The following is a 27651-nucleotide window of genomic DNA, read 5'->3' on the forward strand; positions in this document are numbered from 1 at the left end:
TGGTTTTAAGTTTCATGTTGTATTAGTCGTATGTGCGGGATACATATGGTATACACCATCCAATGAAATGCTGACTTGCAGGTTCCTTCTCGACAATGCAACAACAATAAGAAATAATAAAAGATAAGAATAGGAACATAAAGTAAATGGCTGAGCAGAATATAATACATATTTTAGCATTTGGATAATACAAGATGGGATGGGGGCAGGGTGGGAGGGAGGCTAGATGGCAGATGGCCCTATTGTGTTTCAAAACGACAGTAGAACTAGTTCAACAGGTTTGGTAGTAGAGGGCCGCCTGGTGCTTGGTGGGGTGGGGTGGGGGGGGTCTTTTATTTGTAGTTGGTGATCTGCTGGATATCTTCCAGACAGACAAACAGTTGTTGGTGGTGAATTGTTGTTCTAGCCACTCCTTGTAACGACTTTTGAATTTGAATTTGACCTTACTCTCACACCACAGGATATGAATGATGTGTTCTCACCCTGACCTTAAATGTTTTTTCCATGTCCCGATGCTGTAAATGGAAAGACACGTTCATAATGCATTTCTTTTTCTATTTTTTGGCAGCTCTTTTTGTTGTTGTCGTAAAGTCTGGATTATGGTGAAGGTAATACGTCTACTTCTTAGTGAGCCAGTAAACGCAGCAAATGATATATTTACAGGTCTTACATAAACCAAACTGATGTTGTGCTCCAACAGTACAAAAGAGAGAACGTCTAATGGCCCCATTATTGATTCAAGTGTATTCTTAGTCCGGCCTAACTAAGGCAGAAGCAGCTTGTTAGTAGGCACATGAGGTTCCTCAATTAGTATCTTCAGAGTTAAAACAAAGAGGCTAACTAGTCTTTATTTAAGATATTCTCGTGCGTATTGGTCATGTGCTTTTCTCTGTGCAGCACTAAGCCAACGTTTTTATTTCCATATGCACAATCCACAGAGCAGGAGAGTGTCTGCTTTACTCTCACTTGGCTTTGCCACTTCAATGCAGTCCATCTATAACGGCAGGGGAGAGGTGTGCGCCAGAATGAATCAGACGCCAACGAGGAGTAATCATTGGGCTCCTTGTTGACTGCCTGCCTCGCCATACAGAACGCCGTCATGTATTACGCAAACAAGATGTGGTGAACCATCCTAATACGCATCCAATACCCTGGATGTCATTGTCCACCTCGGTTATTGGTTAGAAGAATGGCGTTATAGGGCGAGAAGGAGACAAAATGTATTCTTGTCGGATGTTGTGCAACACATTTAAATGCCCTTGTCAAACACTCATTCATTTGGTGGGCAAACAGACCCTAAAAAAAGGCACTGAAACATAACCGAACATGTTTTAATGTTTCTGCCGCTTTGCTGCTGTTAGCTTTTAACTATCTGACCTGTTTATTATTTTGTGGTGATATTCGGTTTTCGGGACAAACACAGTCCGTACACAAGAGTGAATCACAACGATAGTTTTAAGGAAAGATAATAAACTACCCAATGTCCAAAGATGTTGACATTCAACACTTGCAATGAGAATTCTGTTTGTGTTTGTATCAACTCTGCTAGGCATCTATTGAGACCAAAGGACTGTCTGGAGCCAAACTAAAGTTCCCATTCTCCACCAATATTAATGTGATAAACTGATAAACGATGAAAGATTATGAAACAGACAACAAGAGGAGACTAGGTAGGGAGTTGCCGTTGCTCTTCCCTGGGATGCACATTTGACTAATGAAATGAACTGTAGTGGCATATCGTGCTCCTTTTTTTGGTTAGTTAGTTAGACATGCTTACACGAGCAAGAATTCTTCCGCTGAATGTGTGCCTATCCTGCCGGAAAGACTACATCACAGCTCACTACTCCCAGGGGACTGCGTTGCGACCCTCAGTCTACAACGTGGGCGCTCAAGTGGTACCTTGCGTCTGCTTTGCCAGTATCAACAGCTGCTCAGCTGTCACATATCTCCCATGGATTCATTAGAGCTCAGACACTGGTTCTGCAACTGACTTTGGAGATAGACTTGGACAGGGATGCACGCAGGCGCTTCATTAGACATTAGTGCTTGTGGCACTGGCATGAAAGATCTGTCTGGACAGTGACCTACATGCCTAATTCACCTCCAGTGGAATGATTTATCTCATGATATGGGTCAACCATATACTTTAGAGAGCACTAAGGCATGGCTTCCTGTATGGTCAAAGAAAGCGTCATAGATTTAATGTTCACATATAACGCCTTTGATGTCAATTTTTATTTAAAAAAAACAACAACTTTTATTTCAACTGGTGTTGGCAACATACCAATACGTTTTTTTGTTTTTGTTTTTATAAATGAATGTCTTACCTTTTGACCACCAAATCTTTAATAAAAATAAACATTATTGAAGGTGACTAACAACAACTATGGTAATGTGTGCCTTATTTAATCAAAATATATAAGGTCATATTTGTATACATCATGAAACAAAGCTTGAGAAATCATGAGAGAGAGAGAGAGAGAGAGAGAGAGAGAGAGAGAGAGAGAGAGAGAGAGAGCGAGAGCGAGAGAGGCAACAGAACTACATAAACTCACAGTCTCCATGAATGAACCAAACATAAAAAGCCCCATCTTTGATGTCTGTGAAAAAACATGACGTGTTTCTGTTCAACAGCTCATGCAAATCAACTTAAACAAACATGAGTGGATCTCTTTTAGAAAAAAAATATTTAAAAAATCTACCAAAAGCAGATATGATCAAAATAATTCCAAACTCCTGAAAAATGACTTCCAAATAAAATCCATAGAACTGAAAATATAATACAAATAGAAAATAAAACATAAAAACATATCCACCCAAAAATAAATAAGAACAGCCATGCATGAAGCATGGCAGATACTATTTGGAAACTGGATGCAGCGTTTAGTGGATGTTGGTTGTGTGTATGACACAGAGGTGAAGTTCCTATTCACATAGATTCCTTGTTTCATGCTTCTCATACAATCCATATGAATCCAGTTCTTAGACGTGTCCTCTATTAGTCCCAGTCAGAAGACCACCGTCTCCTCCTTCCCCTTTTCTTTCATTCAGTCCTTATATCATCAGTCCTTTCTTCTCCTCTCTTTGCCATTAGTTTCCTCATCCTCAGTGATGTGCCATAACGGTTTACATCTATATATATTTCCCTTTCGTTGTTTGGTACATGAAGTAAACACTTTCGGGTCGTCGTTTGGTTGAAGTCTCTTACTGGGCAAACAGGAAGGGGAGGAGCTTATGCAGGATCAGGAGAGTGATGAAGAGGAACGGGTCAGTGGTGGTAATGGCTCCAGAACCTGGCCAGACAAAGAAAACCAGAGGGGGTAGAAAGGTCAGTGGAAATGTCTCTGTGCTTCAAATCAAACCTGCACACAGAAACTGAGGAGAGATACAGTGTTAAGACAGTACCATGGATGCCTGGCTGTGGTGAATGGGAACAATGGGGGATCCTCCAGAATAAAGGAAGCTCACAGTAGCTATTAACTATCATGATGGCTATTAACTCCCTGCGAGGAGTAGAATTCTGTATTACCTGGGCCATATTTCACACAATTATGGCTGACAAAATGGCAGTCACAGAAAATCTCAAATCTACTTTCGTTCACGCTTCTGCTGCCACTTGCAGATAAAGGTGAGATAGAGGTGAGAGTTTCATCCACATTACCTGGCTACCTTTGAGTAGATGAAATGGCAGCATCTACTTATGCTGATGGTTTTGTACAGGAAAGGTGGGAGACATCCCAGGGTAGAACCTGGCTATGAGGAATAGTGGCCCTTGGATATAGCTTCTAATCCCTGTTTGACACGTTTCATTTCCTGTTTGAGCAGTAGAGCAACTGCTGGCTAAAAGCTGTTTCATTACGACACACGCACACTCTCTCACACGAGCACACATGCTCGTATACACACACAAGTGTAGAAACGGACACGCACGGTTACACGAAAAACAGACCCCAACAAACAAAAATCAGGCCAGATGGATTTTTCAGATACACACACGCGCACGCGCACACACACACACACACACACACACACACACACACACACACACACACACACACACACACACACACACACACACACACACACACACACACACACACACACACACACACACACACACACACACACACACACACACACAGAGAAACAAGCGTAATGAGTCAATGTTCAAGTAGGCTGGAGTTTCTGTGACAGCTACAGTGTGAAACAGCAGTCTGTTTTTTCATTCTCGTGCCTTCCCCAGGCCATGCCCCACTACACGTCCATACACCAACGTTTCCATCATCCCCCAGCCCAAAGACACAGCATCAACTCAAAGACATGAACTCCACCACACGCAAGCAGGGCAATACACGTGCTTAACCGTGACTTACAAGACTCACCCGGAGCCAGGCCAGCTGTCTTAATCCCAAACAGAACTGCAGTGAATTCAGGACAAAATGGCGTGAGTGAGAAAGCGTTAGACCAAATGTCATTCTCCGTACTTTGCTGATTTGTTGATTTGGTGATTGGCTCTAATCTTCGCATCAATTCCCCTTGTTTCTCCCTCATTCCACTTCTATTGTTGCAATCTCTCATGTCCCTCCAGCCGCTCTCTGTTTTTGTCTCTGGCTCTGTACCTCTTTGTAAACTGTATCTGTTCTTTTTTTGTCCCACCCCCATTTTATTTTATGCCACATTTCTCTTTCTTTGCCCTTTAACATCTCTCTCTAGCTAACAATTGGATACCATGAAAAGGGGGTAAAAAATAAATAATGAAAAAATAAATAAATCTCTCTCTATCCGATCTGCACTCTCTCTGTCTTCCATGGTCATTGAGTAGATTGGCTGTAGAGTGATGGACAGCATCTGGACAGGGCAGCTTATCTGACCCTCCTCACTAAGGATTCAAATGACAGGTGTTTATTTGAGGCTATCTGTAGACAGCCGGCTCTGACGATCCCTGTCAGTCACCCTGCCCCTCGTGATGCACCCCACCTCAGCCCCAATTAGACCCTTACAATCACCCCTTATGGCAGGTGCTTACACAGACATCTTTAAAATGTCCAATCCAATCTAAATTTGTTGAACAAACGATTTCCTGAGAGAAATTGTGATAACATACAACCACCTTAGTATTAGAAAAGCACTTTGGGATTGAAATGTGGAAACAGAGCAGGATTATCAGTTGTGATATTGGTAAGGACCAGAGGACTGCGTCAGATCACCTTTTGAAATGGGTTAATCACACAATGCGTGAATGATCCACATCTGTTAAAATGGTCATATCTGGTGTTGATAGATATTAATTTAGCACTGGGAAAACCCACACTTTTCAGGTACACCGTTTGAGAAACCAGAACTTCTTCTCACACACTGATGCCTGTAACATGTATATAACATCTTTGGCACAAAACTCTATTCTATGTTCTATTCTACTCGATTCTATAGAATATTCCACAACTTCATCAGACTCAAGGAAACGTTATTATTTACATTAAATCAATTGGTTCACCTTGCGTCATCTGTGGCAATTTTTATCAGACACTCTCCTACTCAGACAATTAAAATATGTGTTCATTGTAGATGGAATTCAGGTAAAGGTCTGTTAAATACAAAGGTCAAACAAAAGCCATGAAAATAACAAAATGAATAAACCCACACGAATCAGCTAAAACCTGAGAACTTCTCCTAGGACCATTGTAGCCAGAATCACTCCGCACGTTAACACAGCAGTCACCAAACGTGTAACACCAAGGCATTACTCCATCCACACTCATCCCCCTACTGGAAGCACTACATAAGAGAATAGAAAACATCCGGGATTGTAACATACTCTCTTTCACGGAAACATCTCTCTGGGAAGAAGAATGGCAGGGATATAGGTTTCATGATTAACGACTCAAGGTGTAATTGTAACAACATACAGGAACTCAAGTCCTTTTGTTCACCTGACCTAGAATTCCTCACAATCAAATGCCAGCCGTATTATCTCCCAACAGAATTCTCTCAATTATTGTCACAGCCGTATATATCCCACCTCAAGCTGATACCACGACGGCCCTCAAGAACTTCACTGAACTTTGTGCAAACTGGAAACCATATATCCCGAGGCTGCATTTATTGTAGCTGGGGATTTTAACAAAGCAACTTTGAGAAAAAAGCTACCTAAAGTCTATCAGCATTTCGACTGTAGCACTCGCGCTGGAAAAACACTGCACCATTGTTACTCTAACTTCCGCGATGCATACAAGGCCCTCCTCCACCCTCCTTTCGGCAAATCTGACCATGACTCCATTTTGCTCATCCCTTCCTATAGGCAGAAACTCAAACAGGATGTACCCGTGCTAAGACTATTCAATGCTTTTCTGACCAATCGGAATCCACACATCAAGATTGTTTTGATCATTGGGATATGTTCCGTGTAGCCGCAGAGAACAATATTGATGTATACACTGATTCAGTGAGTGAGTTTCTAGGGAAGTGTATAGGAGATGTTGTACCGACTGTGGCTATTAAAACCTAACCTAACCAGAAACCGTGGATAGATGGCAGCATTCGAGCATAACTGAGAGCGCGTACCACTGCATTTAACCATGGCAAGGTGGCTGGGAATATGGAAGAATACAGAGTAGGCAATCCCTCCGCAAGACAATGAAACAAGCAACATTTCAGTATAGAGACAAAGTGGAGTCGCAATTCAACGGTTCAGACACGAGACGTATGTGGCAGGGTCTACAGATAATCACCGACTACAGAAGGAAAACTAGCCACATCGCGGACACCGAAGTCTTGCTTCCAGGCAAACTAAACACCTTCTTTGCCCGCTTTGAGGATAATACACTGCCACCGTTGTGGCCCGCTACCAAGGACTGTGAGCTCTCCTTCTCCGTGGCCGACGTGAGTAAGACATTTAAACATGTTAACCCTCGCAAGGCTGCCGGCCCAGACGGCATCCCTAGACGCGTCCTCAGAGCATGCACAGGCCAGCTGGCTGGTGTGTTTACGGACATATTGAATCTCTCCAAAACCCTGTATGGGGTCTACACATGCTTCAAGATGGCTACCATTGTTCCTGTACCCAAGAATGCAAAGATTACTGAACTAAATGACTATCGCCCCGTAGCACTCACTTCTGTCATCATGTAGTGCTTTGAGAGACTAGTCAAGGATCATATCACCTCCACCTTGCCTGTCACCCTAGACCCACTTCAATTTGCTTACCGCCCCAATGGGTCCACAGACGATGCAATCGCCACCACACTGCACACTGCCCTATCCCATCTGGACAACAGGAATACCTACATATGTTAGAACGCTGTTCATTGACTATAGCTCAGCATTCAACACCATAGTACCCTCCAAGCTCATCATTTAGCTTGAGGCCCTGGGTCTCAACCCCACCCTGTGCAATTTGGTCCTGGACTTCCTGACGGGCCGCACCCAGGTGGTGAAGGTAGGAAACAACAACTCCACTTCGCTGATCCTCAACACTGGGGACCCACAAGGGTGCATGCTCAGCCCCCTCCTGTTCTCCCTGTTCACCCATGACTGCATGGCCATGCACGCCTCCAACTCAATCGGCAAGTTTGCAGATGATATAACAGTAGTAGGCTTAATGACCAACAACGACGAGAGAGCCTACAGGGAGGAGGTGAGGGCTCTTGGAGTGTGGTGTCAGGAAAATAACCTCTCACTCAACTTCAACAGCACAAAGGAGATGATCGTGGACATCAGGAAACAGCAGAGGGAACACCGCCATATCCACATCGACGGTACAGCAGTGGAGAAGGTGGAAAGTGTTAAGTTCCTCTGCATACATATCACTGACGAACTGAAATGGTCCACCCACACAGACAGTGTGGTGAAGAAGGCGCAACAGCGCCTCTTCAACCTCAGGAGGCTGAGAAAATGTGGCTTGTCAACCAAAACCCTCACAAGCTTTTACAGATTCACAATTGAGAGCATCCTGTCGGGCTGTATCACAGCCTGGTACGGCAACTGCACCGCCCACAACTGCAGGTCTCTCCAGAGGGAGGTGCGGTCTGCACAATGCATCACGGGGGGAAACTACCTGCCCTCCAGGATACCTATAGCACCCGAAGTCACAGGTAGGCCAAAAAGATAATCAAGGACAACAACCACCCGAGCCACTGCCTGTTCACCCCGCTACCATCCAGAAGGCGAGGTCAGTACAGGTGCATCAAAGCTGGGACTGAAAAACAGATTCTATCTCAAGGCCATCAGACTGTTAAACAGCCATCACTAGCACAGAGAGGCTGCTGCTTACATTCAGACTTGAAATCATTGGCCACTTTAATAAATGGAACACTAGTCACTTTAATAATGCCACTTTAATAATGTTTACATATATTGCATTACTCATTTCATATATATATATATATATATATATATACTGTATTGTATACATCTATTACATCTTAGCCTATGCCGCTCTGACATTGCTCATTCATATATTTATATTTATATATTCATATTCCATTCCTTTACTTATATTTGTGTGTATTAGGTATTTGTTGTGCAATTGTTAGATATTACTTGTTAGATATTACTGCACTGTCAGAACTGGAAGCACAAGCATTTCGCTACACTCGCAATAATATCTGCTAACCATGTGTATGTGACCAATACAATTTGATTTGATTTGATTTATTTGTTTACTCACATAAGAGCAAACACTGCTCCAACTCCAAATTCACATGACACTGTCGGGATCTGTCTTGTTTATCTTTGAACCATGTTTTAATACCAGTGGATATCTCTCTGTAGGAATGACATTGCTTTGCCTTGAGGTTCAGATGATTCTCCCCTGAGTTTTGAATCAATCAAAGCATACACTTAACCTCAGAACACCTCAGTGTCTGTAAGAGCATCTGTCTACTGCAGATAAATCATTTAGCCAATATTTTACATCCAATGGAAATGCAGGTTTGTGAGAGTAACCTCGACCTTTAAAAATACAATTAATTCAATAGTCTATTTAACTGCTGACAATCTGCTATACTTCATATAACCCACCACATTCATATACTCGTAAACTAAAACCTGGACATTGGGTTAAAAAGTCATCTGTGGTGTATGTAGTGGGGGTGTTGAAATTTGGCAAATGAATGGGCCCAACACATTATTTGGAGATCGCATTCCAGCTCATTGGGGCCAAAGGGAAGCAGAAACAATATACCTTTCATACAGTGTACAACACTAGCTATGACTCAGCTACATGCCCTGTTCGCACAATAATTACTGTCATTAGTACACCAGCGCTGTGAGGTTGGAAGGTTCCACACTTGATTTCTCTTCTCTCTCTCTCTCTCTCTCTCTCCCTCTCTCCCTCTCTCATTTTCTCCCTCAAACATTAGCAGACATTGAGAATTTACCTAAAACAGAACCCCTTGGTTAGATACAAGTGTTTCTGTAGAGTAACAGCTATGCACTGTGTAGACCTGTAACTAATGGCCATTAGGATGACATCACTATTCTCAAAGGTTACGGTTGGCATCTGCTAGAAGGGGATGATTAGGAATCGCATATGGGGGAGAACAAACAAAGTGAGACAGAGAAAAAAAGAGGGAACTATTGACAGGTGGTTGACTTTGTTCTATTCGTTTAATTGGACTGAACATACATAGAAGGATTTTGTATGATATTTTCTCTGGTGTGTGCCTACGTTTTGTCATCATGGATACATACAGGTGAAAATTCAACGTTCTCTTTCGTTAGGGGGAGATTGAACTCCAACAGGCTTCCTCGCCACAAGGAAACCAAACGCCTTGGAAGTTCAATAATACAAGCTGAGGACGAGGCAAACAAGGCCTCCTCCTCCACTTCACCCTCAGCTTGCAGTGGGTTTTTTTAAACTCTGACTGCGTGGGGTAGCTGCAACAGAGAGAACTGCTACAGAGATCTACCGTTATGGATAGCCAGCTACCATTGTTCTCTATGTGTCATGTAGTGTCTTTCCTTATAGGTGAAAGTGACCACTCATTTAAGTGAGAACTCTCCACCTCTCCACCACTTATCCCACTGTCTCGCGGTATTGGATGAGCTATAGGCAGCAACACAAAGGCCCAATAATAATAGAGTAATGTAAAGTTCCCATAACCATCCAGCCATCATCTATCACAGATATGACAAAACCACCACAGTGTCTTTTTGCCAGGCAAAAAAAAATGAACGGAAGTCAATCAACACCACATTGGGAGAAGTAAAGCACCTTCCCGCACAGTCTGACAGTTACCTAACACTTGTCATAATTATCCTTGGAGAGGAGACTGAAAAAACACATCAGCCTGTTAACATGCAGACACACACAGTGGCCATTACCTCAGACGAATGTACTCTCTCACATTGCTACCTCCCTCGCCAAGTCTTCACAAACGGACAGGAAAAACAACCATGTCCATTATACAGTTTATAATATTTCAATTAATTTGAACCACATTTGATAGTAATGCAACTAACAGGCATACCTGGCATAAACACACACACAAACACACATAGGATGAGATAGACTGGGTGTTTAATGAGGGATTGAGACAGCTGTCCAGCCAGAGACAAGTACTCTTGAGTAGGTGTATTTGAGTGAGCTCTTGCATCACTACTGTCTGGCTGTCCTATTGCTCTATGCCATCCTCCTCACCTCCTACCAAACAAGCTCACCTGCCAAGTCATTGCTCCCGAACTGATGAATGAACACGGTCAGTTTTTAATATTTTTTCATATCCTATTGCATAGTCAACTGCTCCTACTGCTCTCTCTCACACCTCACTTTCATTGTAAATAATACAAACAGCAACATTATTGAACTAACTCCCACAGTTACAGTTGAAGTCGGAAGTTTACATACACTTAGGTTGGAGATATTAAAACTTGTTTTTCAACCACTCCACAAATTTCTTGTTAACAAACTGTAGTTTTGGCAAGTCGTTTAGGACATCTAATTTGTACATGATACAAGTCATTTTTCCAACAATTGTGTACAGAAAGATTATTTCACTTATAACTCACTGTATCACAATTCCAGTGGGTCAGAAGTTTACATACACTAAGTTGACTGTGCCTTTAAACAGATTGGAAAATTCCAGAAAATGATGTCATGGCTTTAGAAACTTCTGACTATTGACATCATTTGAGTCAATTGGAGGTTTACCTGTGGATGTATTTCAGGCTTACCTTCAAACTCAGTGCCTCTTTGCTTGACATCATGGGAAAATCAAAAGAAATCAGCCAAGACCTCAGAAAAAAATTTGTAGACCTCCACATGTCTGGTTCATCCATGGGAGCAATTTCCAAACATCTGAAGGTACCACGTTCATCTGTACAAACAATAGTACACAAGTATAAACACCATGGGACCACATAGCTGTCAAACCGCTCAAGAAGGAGACGCGTTCTGTCTCCTAGAGATGAACGTACTTTGGTGAGAAAAGTGCAAATCAATCCCAGAATAACAGCAAAGGACCCTGTGACAATGCTGGAGGAAACAGGTACAAAAGTATCTAGGTCCACAGTAAAACGAGTCCTATATCGACATAACCTGAAAGGCTGCTCAGGAAGGAAGAAGCCACTGCTCCAAAACTGCCATAATAAAAGCCAGACTACGGTTTGCAACTGCACATGTGGACAAAGATCGTACTTTTTGGAGTAATGTCCTCTGGTCTGATGAAACAAAAATAGAAATGTTTGGCCATAATGACCATTGTTATGTTTGGAGAACAAAGGCGGAGGCTTGCAAGCTGAAGAACACCATCCCATCTGTGAAGCACGGGGGTGGCAGCATCATGTTGTGGGGGTGCTTTGCTGCAGGATGGACTGGTGTACCTCATTAAATAGATGGCATCATGAGGTATGAAAATTATGTGGATATATTGAAGCAACGTCTCAAGACATCAGTCAGGAAGTTGAAGCTTGGTCGCAAATGGGTCTTCCAAATGGACAATAACCCCAAGCATACTTCCAAAGTTGTGGGAAAATGGCTTAAGGACAACAAAGTCAAGGTATTGGAGTGGCCATCACGCAGAACTGAAAAAGCGTGTGCGAGCAAGGAGGCCTACAAACCTGACTCAGTTACACCAGCTCTGTCAGGAGGAATGGGCCAAAATTCACCCAACTTATTGTGGGAATCTTGTGGAAGGCCACCCTAAACGTTTGACCCAAGTTAAACAATTTAAAGGCAATGCTACCAAATACTAATTGAGTGTATGTCACATCCTGACCTTAGTTCCTTTTTTATGTCTCTATTTTAGTTTGGTTGGGGTGGGCATTCTATGTTTTGTGTTCTATGTTTTCTATCTCTATGTGTTTGGCCTGGTATGGTTCCCAATCAGAGGCAGCTGGCAATCGTTGTCTCTGATTGAGAACCATACTTAGGTAGCCTGTTTTCCCATTTTGAGTTGTGGGTGATTATTTTCTGTTTAGTGTTGTGTGTGAGTACCTGACAGAACTGGTGCCTTTGGTTCTTTTTTTGTCTTGCTTCAGTGTTCCGGTTTTAATAAACAGCAAGAACACTTACCACGCTGTGCATTGGTCCGATATTTCCTACTCCTCCTCAGAAGCGGAGGAGAATCGTTACAGTGTATGTAACGATTCTAGGAATAAATCTCAGGAATTGTGACAAACTGAGTTTAAATGTATTTTGCTAAGGTGTAAACTTCCAACTTCAACTGTACATCCACAATGTGGAATATTTCCACAAACCAAATGTTCCTTTTAATCACGCAGTCCGTAATCAATATAGATAGTCAATAAAATTCTAATTAGAATATTCCAGTGAATTAGTTTGATGATTATCCAATTAATGATCAAAGTATTAGCGGTTCACATTGTAATTGGCTTTCAGATTGGCCTATATACAGGTTGATGTTGTGAAACAAGTGAGCCGAATTACTGAGATACGTAAAAAATAATAATATTTCAGATGAATTTAAAGTAAGGGAAAACAGTATTGTATATTATGCCTGGGAGGTTCCACAAACAAAGAGATGTGATGAGATTAAAATCTTTACAATAATTTTATGTTTCTAATGTTGAAAAATGCTGCGATTAGTAATTGTGATTCCATGGATGGTTGTTTTCACAGTTCAAAGTTTCAACAAGGTTCCATTTCACTGCTATGTAGTAGATTTTCTGTTCGTGAACTGAGAACCTAGAGGAACATTCACAGCTGTGCAGTCGCCACACATTCCACTCTGAATTCATGATAGACAACCTCCATCCCAAAAGTGTTAGTTAGCCACTGATCTTCCATGGGACTATCTATCTGGTTCCCTGTGAAGCACTGGAGAATGGTGCACTGCAAGTTTATGTTATCACAGCAAGGCCGCCAAACCCCCGGATGAAAAATGAAAATGTGAGAGGCAATTTGAGACACCTGACAGTGTGCTGAGGGCCCAGCTTATCTGCCACATGCCCGTGGCATTTCCCCTTTAATATTAATTGTTTCTGCCACTCAGCCAGATGACATTGCAGAAAAGTGACAGATGCACACATTTCACGAGAGGTGGGCAGATCGCATTTTTTTCCCCCTCAGCTGTCGTTATTGGGGTAAGACAGGAGAGGGCCAATCTTTCAAATATGCCAGGGTGCTTTTTAACCTTCACAATCAATCTGTTGACAAATATGTTGAGGGGTTCACTTAAAAAAAAAAAAGCCAAGACAAATTCTGTGTCCCTCCGTCAATGTAAAAGTGTCAGGGGGGCACTTTCACATGGATTAATTTACTGTATTTGATTTAGTCTGACAGAGATACATGATGAGAGACAGAGAAGCAAATATTGACCAGCCAATTTGAAGTAATATAGCAGCCGTGAGCAATCAGTAAAATATGAAAACAAATATCCCTCAGATTCTCCTAAATAAACAGGTGAGCTTGCCCTGCTCTGTCATGTACAATCATGTTTAAACAACAAGCCCAGAGGTCAGTCTGTAATACCTCTAAACCTTAGAGGATGTTGTTTTTTGATACTAAATCAGAATTTAGAACTGAAGCACACAAGTATTACTACTCAGTATGAGGCATATATGAAAGTTGGTCAGTAAATTAAATTGACCTGACAATGCCTGACCTTAGCTCGTTGTGTAAGCAAAGCCGTGCGCAATTGTATTCAAGTCTACCAATCAAACAGTGAAAAGGATTCTGATTTTAGAATTTAAAATGAGAGCCTAGCGGTAATATTGAAAAATCAATGACATTAGACTATTTGGACATTTAGGTTAATGAGAGAGAGAGAGAGAGAGAGAGAGAGAGAGAGAGAGAGAGAGAGAGAGAGAGGAGAGAGTCCGTGAACTGGCAGTGGTATTGTTTGATTTTCTTGCCAAATGGCCGCCTCTGTCTCGCTTCGCTAAGGACAGGGCTGGCCGAGCATGCTGATTCCACAGTGCCAGTTCCTAGGAGAGGGCATTTAACGTGCTCCAGGCTATGCTCACGTCCACAGTACATGTCCAGGATGGCAGCATCAGTGTTATGAACAGTCCAACACGAGGAGGACTAACAGCATGGTGCCATTCTATTAGCTTGGTGTTTTATGCATGATTACCCCTCGGTTGGCAGTTAGCTTCATTCAGAAAGTAAGGGATTCGACTCAAATAGAGAAAACCAAATGGATCCCTGGCCTCTGGATGAGAGAGTCTGCTAAATGCCTAACATGTAGAAGTAAATGTATGCTCCGATTACTAAATTGCACAACTCTGTTGGTTACATTTTTAATAGAACTCAAGGCTCTGTAGATGGCATTGGCTTCAAGCATACATTTAGATATATGTGTTGTTGGGTGACATTACTGAATCAGAAGTCTGGACTAGTTGTGAAAGCAGAGGTGAAGCACTGCACTCAAGGACACAGGTAGAGTTGTAAAACTGTAAAAATGTTTCCCCTGGAGTCCTCTCCTCCAGTCATGCCCCACCAGCTTTCCTCCTCTGCCCTGAGGACAAAGCCCCAGCGATGAGAGAACAGCCATCCCGACTAGCCACAACATACGTTGAGCAGGCACAACACTGAGTAAGATAGACACAATAGGGAAGGAACAGAGAATGGAACTCCCCACCAAGTCTCCTCCAAGGGCCTCTAAGGTCTTTCTAAAAACCCTCGAGGACCCCCAAGTAAAGAGGTCACAACCCTGGCAACAGCCTATCATTAGAGGAGGGGACTTTTCTACATTACCCTGCAAACCACCAACGCACTGACAGCAATAGCCAGGAAAGAGGAGGAAAAGTCTGGACACATGCTTCCAGCCAGAGAAATGAACATGGTCTCCCTGGCTGCTTTCACATCATGTCTGTACACACACACAGGCACAATCAAAACATACATCAGCACACATGCTAATGCACATAAACAGACAAGTGTGATCCCACATACTGAGAAATAAAAGTATCCACCTTCCCTATCCCCAGCCAGACCACCACTGCGCCAGCAGCTGTAAGTCTGATATGGCAGAACGGCGAATGAAACTCTCCTGCGGAGTCTGTGAAATTTAATTATTCAGCAGTGCGCTTCATCGATCAGTAGCGAGTCTGGCGTGTGAGATAACCCCATGCTCGCTCTCTCCAAAGGCTACATTAAGGCGCTCTCACGTTATAATGTGGAGATCATGAGGAGACATATCCATTGTGAATCATATCTTCATCATTTCTTTCTCGGTATGGTGGACACTATAAAGGCAAGAACATGTCACTCTCCTCAGTGGGTAATTGTAAGTATTCACCCCCCGTTGGATTTTCCACATTTTGTTGCATTACATAGTGTGTATGAAAATGATTAAATTGTGATATTTTTTTGGGGGGGCGGGCATCGAGCAAGACAAAAATATTCCAATATCAATGTGAAAGAAAAATTCCCCCAACTTAAAAAAAAATAAAACACAAATTTACCTTGATTAGATAAGTATTCACCCCTGAGTCTGATAAAAGCAATACATACATGTTAGAAACAGCTTCTGCAGTGGTTACAGATGTGAATCTTTCTGGGTAAGTCTCTAAGAGCTTTCCAGATGGTTTGTGAAACACTGTAACTTGACGACTCAGGAACATTCACTGTCTTCTTGGTAAGCAACTCCAGTGTAGATTTGGCCTTGTGCTGTAAACTCAGCAAAAAAAGAAACCTTCCTTTTCAGGACCCTGTCTTGAGCAGGCATGAGGATTGCAGATGTGGCCAGGACAATAAAGTGCAATGCCCGTACTGCGAGACGCCTAAGACAGCGCTACAGGGAGACAGGACGGACAGCTGATCGTCCTCGCAGTGGCAGACCACGTGTAACAACACCTGCACAAGATCAGTACATCCGAACATCACACCTGCGGGACAGTACAGGATGGCAACAACAACTGCCCGAGTTACACCAGGAATGCACAATCCTTCCATCGGTGCTCAGACGCAATAGGCTGAGAGAGGTTGGATGGACTGAGGGCTTGTAGGTCTGTTGTAAGGCAGGTCGTCACCAGACATCACCGGCAACAATATTGCCTATGGGCACAAACTCACCGTCGCTGGACCAGAAATAACTTGCAAAAAGTGCTCTTCACTGACGAGTCGCGGTTTTGTCTCACCAGAGGTGATGGTCGTATTCGCATTTATCGTCGAAGGAATGAGCGTTATACCGAGGCCTGTACTCTGGAGCGGGATCGAATTGGAGGTGGAGGGTCCATCATGGTCTGGGGGGGTGTGTCACAGCATCATCGGACTGAGCTCGTTGTCATTGCAGGCAATCTCAATGCTGTGCATTACAGGGAAGACATCATCCTCCCTCATGTGGTACCCTTCCTGCAGGCTCATCCTGACATGACCCTCCAGCATGACATTACCACCAGCCATGCTGATCGTTCTGTGCATGATTTCCTGCAAGACAGGAATGTCAGTGTACTGCCATGGCCAGCGAAAAGCCTGGATCTCAATCCCATTGAGCACATCTGGGACCTGTTGGATCAGAGGATGAGGGTTAGGGCCATTCCCCCCAGAAATGTACGGGAACTTGCAGGTGCCTTGGTGGAAGAGTGGGGTAACATCTCACAGAAAATATTGTGCAGTCCATGAGGAGGAGATGCACTGCAGTACTTAATGCAGCTGGTGGCCACACCAGATACTGTTACTTTTGATTTTGACCCCCCTTTGTTCAGGGACACATTATTTCATTTCTGTTAGTCACATGTCTGTGGAACTTGCTCAGTTTCTGTCTCAGTTGATGAATCTTGTTATGTTCATACAAATATTTACACGTTACGTTTGCTGAAAATAAACACAGTTGACAGTGAGAGGACATTTCTTTTTTGCTGAGTTTGTTATTGTCCTGCTGAAACATGAGTTTTTCTCCCAGTGTATGGTGTAAAGCAGACTGAAGCATGTTTCCCTCTAGTATTGTGTCTGTGCCTAGCTCCATCCCATTTCTTTTTATCCTGAAAAACTCCCCAATCTTTGCCGATTTCAAGTATGCCCATACCATGATGCAGCCACCACCATGCTTAAAAATAATGAGGCAGTTACTCAGTGATGTGTTGTGAAGGATTTGCCCCAAACATAAGTCTTTGCATTTAGGCCAAAAAGTATTTTCCTTTGCTGTGTTTTGTTTCTCCCAGTATTACTTTAGTGTACAGTATATATATATATATACATATATATACATATACATATATATATACAGTGCCAGTCAGGAGTGTGGACACACCTACTCATTCAAGGGTTGTTCTTTATTTTTACAATATTTACATTGTAAAATAATAGTGAAGACATCAACACTTTGAAATAACACATATGGAATCATGTATTAACCAAAAAGTGTTCAACAAATCAAATTATATTTGATCTTTTAGTTTATTCAAAGTAGCCACCCTTTACCTGGGGCGGCAGGTAGCCGAGTGTTTAGAGCATTGGGCCAGTAACCAAAAGGTTGCTGGATTGAATCCCTGAGCTGACTAGGTAAAAATCTTTCGCTCTGCCCCCAAACAAGGCAGTTAACCTACTGTTCCCCGGTAGGCTGTCATTGTAAATAAGAACTTGTTCTAAACTGGCTTACCTAGTTCGTTTTTATTTGATGACAGTTTTGCACACTCTTTCCCTCAACCAGCTTCATGAGGTAGTCACCCGGAATGCATTTCAATTAACAGGTGTGCATTGTTAAAAGTTAGTTTGTGGAATTTCTTTCCTTCTTAATGCATTTGAGCCAATCAGTTGTGTTGTAACAAGGTAGGGGTGGTATACATAAAATAGCCCTATTTGTTAAAAGACCAAGTCCATATTATGGAAAGAACAGCTCAAATAAGCAAAGAGACAGTCCATCATTACTTTAAGACATGAAGGTCAGTCAATTTGGAAAATGTCAAGAACTTTTAAAGCTTCTCCAAGTGCTATCACAAAAACCATGAAGCGCTATGATGAAACTGCCTCTCATGAGGACCGCTACAGGAAAGGAAGACCCAGAGTTACCACTGCTGCAGAGGATATGTTCATTAGAGTTAATTGCACCTCAGATTGCAACCCAAATAAATTCTACAATAACAAGCACATCTCAACATCAACTGTTCAGGGGGGACTGCGTGAATCAGGTCTTCATGGGCGAATTGCTGCAAAGAAACCACTACTAAACACCAACAAGAAGAAGAGTCTTACTTGGGCCAAGAAACATGAACAATTGACATTAGACTGTCCTTTGGTCTGATGAGTCCAGATGTTTGATTTTTGGTTCGAACCGCCATGTCTTTGTGAGACACAGAGTAGGTGAACGGATTATCTCTAAATGTGTGGTTCCCACCGTGAAGCATAGAGGATTAGGTGTGATGGTGTGGGAGTGCTTTGCTGGTGACACTGTCAGTGATTTATTTTGAATTCAAGGCAATCTTAACCAGCATGGCCACCACAGCATTCTGCAGCAAATAACCATCCCATCTTGTTTGCGCTAATCGGGACTATCATTTGTTTTTCAACATGACAATGACCCAACACACCTCCAGGCTGTGTAAGGGCTATTTGACCAAGAAGGAGACTGATGGAGGGCTGCATCAGATGACCTGGCCTCCAAAATCACTCAACCTCACACCAATTGAGATGGTTTGGGATGAGTTGGACAGCAGAGTGAAGAAAAAGCAGCCAACAAGCACTCCGCATATGTGGGAACTAACTCAAGATGGTTTGAAAAGTATTCCAGGTGAAGCTGGTTGAGAGAATGTCAAGAGTGTTCAAAGCTGTCATCAAGGCAAAGGGTGGCTACTTTGAAGAATCTCAAATGTAGCATATATGGCTACTTTGAAGAATCTCAAATGTAGCATATATTTTGATTTGTTCAACACTTACTACATGATTCCATGTGTTATTTAATAGTTTTGATGTCTTCACTATTATTCTACAACGTCAGTTTTCAGTTAGGTCAGTTAGGATCACCACTTTATTTTAAGAATGTGAAATGTCAGAATAATAGAATTATTTATTTCAGCTTTTATTTTTTTTCCATCATATTCCCAGTGGGTCAGACGTTTACATATACTCAATTAGTGTTTGGTATCATTACCTTTAAACTGTTTAACTTGCGTCAAACTTTTTGGGTAACCTTCCACAAGCTTCCCACAATATGTTGGGTGCATTTTGGCACATTCCTCCTGACAGATTTGGTGTAACCGAGTCAGGTTTTTAGGCCTCCTTGCTCGCACATGCTTTTTCAGTTCTGCCCACAAATTTTCTATAGGTTTGAGGTCAGGGCTTTGTGATGGCCACTCCAATACCTTGACTTTGTTGTCCTTGAGCCATTTTGCCACAACTTTGGAAGTATGCTTGCGGTCATAGTCCATTTGGAAGACCCATTTGCCACCAAGCTTTAACGTCCTGACTGATGTCTTGAGATGTTGCTTCAATATATCCACATAATTTTCATCCCTCATGATGCCATCTGTTTTGTGAATTGCACCAGTCCCTCCTGCAGCAAAGCACCCCCACAACATGATGCTGCCACCCCCGTGCTTCATAGTTGGGATGGTGTTCTTCGGCTTGCAAGCTTCCCCATTTTTCCTCCAAACATAACAATGGTCATTATGGCCAAACAGTTCTATTTTTGTTTCATCAGACCAGAAGACTTTTCTCCAAAAAGTACGATCTTTGTCCCCATGTGCAGTTGCAAACTGTAGTCTGGCTTTTTTTTATGGCGGTTTTGGAGCAGTGGCTTCTTCTTTGCTGAGAAGCCTTTCAGGTTATATCGATATAGGACTCATTTTACTGTGGATATAGATCATTTTGTACCTGTTTCCTGCAGCATCTTCACAAGGTCCATTGCTGGTGTTCTGGGATTGATTTGCACTTTTTGCACCAAAGTACGTTCATCTCTAGGAGACAGAACGTGTCTCCTTCCTGAGCGGTTTGACGGCTGCGTGGTCCCATGGTGTTTATACTTGCGTACTATTGTTTGTACAGATGAACGTGGTACCTTCAGGTGTTTGGAAATTGCTCCCATGGATGAACCAGACATGTGGAGGTCTGCACTTTTTTAGGAGCTTTGCTGATTTCTTTTGATTTTCCCATGATGTCAAGCAAAGAGGCACTGAGTTTGAAGATAGGCCTTGAAATACATCCACAGGTACACCTCCAATTGACTCAAATTATGTTAGTAAGCCTATCAGAAGCTTCTCAATCATGACATCATTTCCTGGAATTTTTCAAGCTGTTTAAAGGCACAGTCAACTTAGTTTAAGTAAACTTCTGACCCACTGGAATTGTGATACTGTGAATACCTCCTGAAATAATCTGTCTGTAAACAACTGTTGGAAAATGACTTGTGTCATACACAAAGTAGATGTCCTATCCGAATTGCCAAAACTATAGTTTGTTAACAAGAAACAAGATATATATAATTATATACTACATGATCAAAAGTATGTGGATACCTGCTCTTCGAACATCTCATTCCAGAATCATAGGCATGAATTTGGAGTTGGTTCACCCTTTGCTGCTGTAACAGCCTCCACTCTTCTGGGAAGCCTTTCCACTAGATGTTGGAAAATTGCTCTGGGTACTTACTTCCATTCAGCCACAAGAGCATTAGTGTGGTCGGGCACTGATGTTGGGCGATTACGAACAGTTATTGTGCTAAAATTGCTTCCAGAGGCAGTTTGGAACTTGGTAGTAATTGTTGCATACGAGGACAGACCATTTTTACTCACTAGTGGCTTCAGCACTCTGCAGTCCAGTTATGTTAGCTTGTGTGGCCTACCACTTCACATCTGAGCCATTGTTACTCCAAGACATTTCCACTTCACAATAACAGCACTTATAGCTCATCGGACCAGCTCGAGCAGGGCCGAAATTTGACGAACTGACTTGTTGGAATGGTGCCACGTTGAAAATCACTGAGATCTTCTGCCATGCCATTCCACTGCCAATGTTTGTCTATGGTGATTGCATGGCCGTGTGCTTAATTTTATGCACCTGTCATCAACAGTTGTGGCTGAAATAACCGAATCCACTCATTTGAAGGGGTTTCCACATACTTTTGTATATATACAGTATATGTAGTGCATTCTGAAATTATTCAGACCCCTTCACTTTTCCCACATTTTATTACGTTCCAGCCTTATTCTCTAATTGATTAGATTGTTTTTTTTCACCCTCACCAGTCTACACACAATACCCCATAATGACAAAGAACAAACTGTTTCTTAGAAATGTTGCTAATTTATAATATGTAAAATGTAATATCACATTTACTTAATTATTCAGACCCTTTGCTCAGTACTTTGTTGAAGCACATTTGGCAGCGATTACAGCCTCGAGTCTTCTTGGGTATGACGCTACAAGCTTGGCACATTTGTATTTGGGGAGTTTCTCCCATTCTTCTTTGCAGATCCTCTCAAGCTCTGTCAGGTTGGATGGGGAGCGTCGCTCCATGGCTATTTTCAGGTCTCTTCACAGATGTTCGCCTGAGTTCAAGTCCGGCCTCTGGCTGGGCTGCTCAAGGAAATTCAAAGACTTGTCCCGAAGCCACTCCTGTGTTGTCTTGGCTGTGTGCTTAGGGTCATTGTCATGTTGGGAGGTGAACCTTTGTCCCAGTCTGAGGTCCTGAGCACTCTGGAGCAGATCAAAGATCTTTCTGTACTTTTCTCCGTCCATCTTTCCCTCGATCCTGACAAGTCTCCCGTCACAGCCATTGAACTCTGTAGCTGTTTGAAAAACACCAATGGCCTCACGGTGACATCACTGAACAGTTTCCATCTTGTCCTGCAGCTTACTCCAGAAGGACAACTGTGTCTTTGTTGTGTTTGGGTGGTTTAATACGTCATCCACAGCATCATTATTAACTTGACCATGCTTAAAGTGATATTCAATGTCTGATCTGTCATGGTCAACAATCTACCAATCACTGCCCAGTCTTTCAAAAGCTCCCTGGTCTTTGTAATTGAAATTCAATACTGAGGGACCTTGCAGATAATTTATGTATGGGGGTCAGAGGAAGGGATAGTCATTCAAAAATCATGTCAAACCATATTATTTCACACAGTGAGTCGATGTAATTTATTATGTGATTTTGCCAAAACAAAAGAGGTGAATACTTTTGAAACAACTGTATTTTAGTTATTTCATTTGTAGGCCTATTCATTTGTTAACCTTTGTAGAATATTCTTTTCACTTTGACATGATGGAGTATCTATGATACCCACTGTATATATACACCTTCCCTCACTCTCCATAGTCTGACTATAGACATATATGTCCCAGCATGTATCATTTGTGTTTATTTATTAAGGTAAGATGAACTAATCAATACCTCCCCTTAAGAAACACTGCCCTGTAAGCAATATAATTCCATATAACTGGTGTTGTACTCTACAAGCATCATCAAATGTATTATTTGTTAAAAGAAAGCATTATATTATTCAATGACAATGAAACTGTCAGTGTAATTTATCATTCACTTTAAAAAGGACAAATCACTGGTCAGAATTACATGCTACTGAGGGTCTGACTGGAGATTGATGAGAAACACACACAAACTCCCGTATTCTCGCCCTATATCACTAGGTGTCACTGTTGCACTTTAACTTACCTGCTCCATGCTGCTGTCGGAGGATGGCCGCATTGCCGGGCCTCGGAGAAGCTGAGGACTTTGCTGCGGAGGCAGTGGTCGTCGTGCTGGCGGGGAGGGGGCCATGTCCTGCTGGAGGAGGCACGCGAGGCTTTCCCTGACCCGGCTCAGAGGTAGCCCGCCCCCCTGCCACCGCGTCCTTGCTGTTCCTCAGTGGCCACCTATTCTGGATGTGGGACACGGCCTCCTCGGCCACCATGCCATCACGCGGAGTCACCCGGAGGGTGGCTTGAACCTTGTATTCCTGAGTCTCGTCGGAGTACAAGTCGGAAACTCGGCACTCGTACACCCCCTCGTCCTCCTTCCGCACCTTGGACAGACTAAGCCTGTGAGATATGGCGCTGCCCTGCACCCTCACAGTCTACAAAGAGAAACAGAAAAGGAGAAATTGCTACATATACAATATAACCTGTTGGTTTCAACAATAAATATGTCTATATCAAAGTAGGCTAGGCCGGCCACTCATTAGACTATTGCCACATATGTATCACGCGATGAGGGCATATGCGTTTGATAGCCTAAAGCCCTATTATCCAAAAATTCAAAAAGGTTTGGAGATTTAATGCTGCCTGTTGTTTGGCAAGTGTCTGAATACATTTCAAAACAAGATGAGGCTATATTTATATTCTAAAGGCGACATGATAATGGTGAGCCAGCCAGGTTGGAGACAACTGTACAAAATGGAGTCCTAAGTCTAGAAAAGAAATGCTTGGAAAGATTCCCACCAGAGGCCTGGCCAGTTACCTCCATAACTTGTGCTAAATTATTGGCCTTCGGCCTTCATAGTGCCACTTGGCCATATCATGTGGCTTGCCTTGAATAACAAAATACACATTTTATTGCTCAAATGCATTTATGGCACCTAACTGCGCAGCCATATCCAAATATTAAAAAAAGCGAACATTTGAAGAAATCAGATAGATATCTCCACTATGATACAGTTTTAACGTGAATGCTTCAGCTGGACATGGTCAGTGACAAAAGGAAATACTTACGCTTATTTTTGTGGCATCCTTTTGAGTGACCTGAAACCAGAAATGTGTCGAAGTGTTATGGTCAGCCAGAGACACAAGACTGCATAATACTCTTGTATAGTAATTACACGTTTGGATATGAGCCTCACCACAATGGAATTCCCTCTGTGCAGTTTTGAATCGCTTTCGACAGTGTAACATAGTTTCTACAACTGCGCGCATTAGAATCAGCAGCATGGACAGCAACAGTTGCGCTGTTACCAAACTTGTCCCAAACAGCGTGCATTGACATCAGCACCTTGGACAGGGACTGCTGGATTAGCTCTCAGCTGTCATAAATAGTCGGTTGTGTTTTCTAGTGCATGTTTAATGTGGTTAAATAACAGAGCAGAAACTACAGATGGGGTTGTTCAATGTCCACGAGTCGATTGCAACAGAGGCGCAGAGGGCGTAATCACATCACAGTTATCCAACAGCATTATGGAATATTCCAATACGGGCATTTCCGCCGCATGCCTGAGAACTCTCCCTGGACTAATTTTAAAAGCCAACAAATGCCATTTGTATCATTAGTTGTGTCGTCCCCCCTCCCGCCCACCCCAGTACACCCCCCACCCCCAACCCTTCTTAATATAAATGGCCACACAGTGTTAATAATCTCCAGTATTTCCACTCACATGCATTTAGTTGGCAACATGTTGTAATAAAGTCCATAAAATAAATAGCGACATATGTCGTACTATGGCGATGCCATCATGAAAAGACAGATTGCACACAGCCGTAGCTGCCAGTGTCAATCACTTTTGGTGCAACTTCGAACATTTAAACAGACCCCCTCTCAGTAGCTGCCCGGGAGCAGCCCAACCTGCCCTCTCTGTCATGGGGACAGCATTACCTTGGCTCTGTTCGCAGGAGCGCTTATTTGCAGTTCGTGTACATGTTCTTTAGGTGTTGTCTCCTTTAGGTACCACCACTGGATCTCAAGCGAGAAGGGCGATGATCCGATGGCCCGAAAGGCGCACGGCATCTCAACGTCTTCTCCCTCACTGACACTCGCATCTTTGGGCACTTCAGTAAATGTAGCTACCATTGGGAAAAGACAACAGATATAATAGATTAAATGGTGGAATAACAAATTAACAAAGGTCTGAGATTACGTAGCCTCATGACAGACAACAGAAATGCGCTTTATTGATATCCGTAACCAAATGTACCTTTATTCCGCAATACAATCATATTCAGGTTGCTATTCAATCTAAAATATCAGTTTATAATAGTTTAAGACTTAAAATAGACAATGAAGCAATGACGCAAAGGTAGCGTACACAACTAGGCATATTAGCGTTATGTGACCCGTGCACTGTGAATTAAAATGACCATGGCTTTTGATATAACCTGTAACACAACAAATACAAGTATTTGGTCACCATGAAATGACTAATTAGTGTTGCATTACGTGTTTTGAGAGATCATGTTCATTTAGCATTAGGCTTAGCATAACTGAGGAGATGTGGACATTATGTATAACTCCCGAAGCACAGTCTTGGCATGTGTTCGTCTAATACTTTATTCCTATCAATCTATTCTCTCACCCATGTATCATTTAATCGACAACGTCATTTGATTTTTTTTCTTATAACGATCAAGTTACTGCAGCAGAATAATGCGCTTGACTTAAAATAATGACCGGGTCCGTTCCATATCACAACAGCTTGAAATCAAAAATCTAACGACAGGGGCTGTTCGTTTGACAGCATTTGTGTTGACCATCAATAGCACGGCATGCCACGACTGACAAAGTTGACTTACCATTTACACAGAAGAACAAGGGTGCGTTAAGAATTAAATAATAAAGGACGCCGTTGAGTCCTCGTTTTTCCATCTCATAGATAGGCAAGGGCAGTTAGATTAGAGAGCGCGTAAAGACGGTCATTTGACCACAAATGTATCTTTATAACATCAGCATCTCCATTTCCATGATGGGCAAGCGTTGGTCTCTGATCTGTTGGGTTATTCGTCTGCTTTTCCAAAGATTTAGGATATTTCACAAGATCCAAATAACGTACTCCAATATGTTTTCCTGCCAGCCAGGCGAAAAACGTACAATCCAAAGGTGCGAACCAGAATACCCTCTCTTGATTAGTGAGAATGTTCTGCAGCTACTCTATATTCTGTTATTATCCCTTTATAACTGCGATTCCTTATTTCCTGATGTGCTTCAGGTCGAACCCAAACTTCTTCTCGGCTGAAAGAAACCTGCTCATTCTGCTTTCCACATGAAGGGAAGGTTTCCCGGGCACTTCTCCAAGACCCATTACATAACCATCCTTGTGTCCGCTCCCATAAAGAGGACCTGCCGAGGACGAGATTCCCGTGTTTTTTACTAAGACCTGGAGGATCAGTAGATAGTTCCCAGCTTCGCGAGCGGATCCCTTTGCTTTGTGTGCGAGTGCATATCAGCGAGGAGGCGCTTTAGCATTTCCAAACCCACTAACTTAGTGTGGCATGCGCGCGACGCCACCGATAGCCTGACTCGCGTTGAAGCCTAATCAACCCTTCGCTCAAATCAACGCGCGGCTCAACCTATGAGGACAATTCTCACAACCTGACGTCCAAATGAAATGTCAACCCTTAAAACATATAGAATCAAGATGATTCATGCTGTTTTCTCTCCAAAATCAACAAGCCACCCTAAAATTAGCCATACAGTAAAAACAGCAGTGCTTTAGACAGCCTCCGGTATCATAACCACCGGGATAATCCGTATTCCCTAAAACAGACAATGTGGTAATTCGGATTAAAATCAATCTCACTATGATATTGAACCATTCAACACAGTCTTGCTCCTATTTAATCCTTTTGTGCTACTTGCTTGGAAAATTAATACTTAATTATGTCAATGTCACCTAATACATGTCAGAACGGTTTATGTTTTGATTATTGGTGTGACCAGCCTGCTGTGACACCCACACACACACACACACACACACACACACACACACACACACACACACACACACACACACACACACACACACACACACACACACACACACACACACACACACACACACACACACACACACACACACACACACACACACCTATATGGAGTATGGACCATGGTGGATTTTAGCACCATTATTGCTTTAATCTAGGGTCTTTCTGTGATGCTTGGATGGTGCAGCAGACTGATCCCCTGGCTGAATCCTAAAACGGCTCTCACAGCTGCCAAGCTGCCAATAATGCATTGCTTGTTCACTGAATTCTTCCCATTAGCACTTCATCCAAAGCTAGTATAGAGTGCTAGAGTCAGAGAGAATTGGGAGAGGAGGACGTGAGAGCTAGAGAAAGGGTTGACTGTGGGAAATTATGACTTCCACTAGTTTTAACAGTAGCGCTCATTTCATTTTGAATAAAGAGTTATGCTGGAAGGTCCATTTCAGTTCTGATGGACTCGTTGTTTCCAGGAGCAGCATTGGTGCTGTCCCTTGACAATGAGTTCATGTCAGGAGACTGACATTCTCTTTCCTGAAACCAGAACCCCTCTACATGCACTTAGGGGCTCATAATATAGTTTGCAGCAAGCCTTGTACACACACTTGTAAATGCACACAGATACTGTAGGT

General features: G+C 42.6%; 1 protein-coding gene across 1 annotated transcript; it reads right to left on the bottom strand.

Moving 5' to 3' along the window:
* Positions 1-2217: 2217 nt before the first annotated feature.
* LOC135557586 (V-set and transmembrane domain-containing protein 2B-like) lies at positions 2218-26530 on the bottom strand. The gene is made up of 5 exons (XM_064991042.1): positions 25832-26530; positions 24918-25105; positions 24044-24073; positions 23010-23409; positions 2218-3293 (listed from the first exon to the last, which is right to left on the bottom strand). The coding sequence occupies exons 1-5, from the start codon at positions 25902-25904 to the stop codon at positions 3205-3207; spliced, it is 780 nt and encodes a 259-aa protein (XP_064847114.1). The 5' UTR covers positions 25905-26530; the 3' UTR covers positions 2218-3204.
* Between the last annotated feature and the right edge of the window lie 1121 nt (positions 26531-27651).

Source organism: Oncorhynchus masou, chromosome 1 (genome assembly GCF_036934945.1).
Source record: "Oncorhynchus masou masou isolate Uvic2021 chromosome 1, UVic_Omas_1.1, whole genome shotgun sequence".
Lineage (NCBI taxonomy): Eukaryota > Metazoa > Chordata > Actinopteri > Salmoniformes > Salmonidae > Oncorhynchus > Oncorhynchus masou.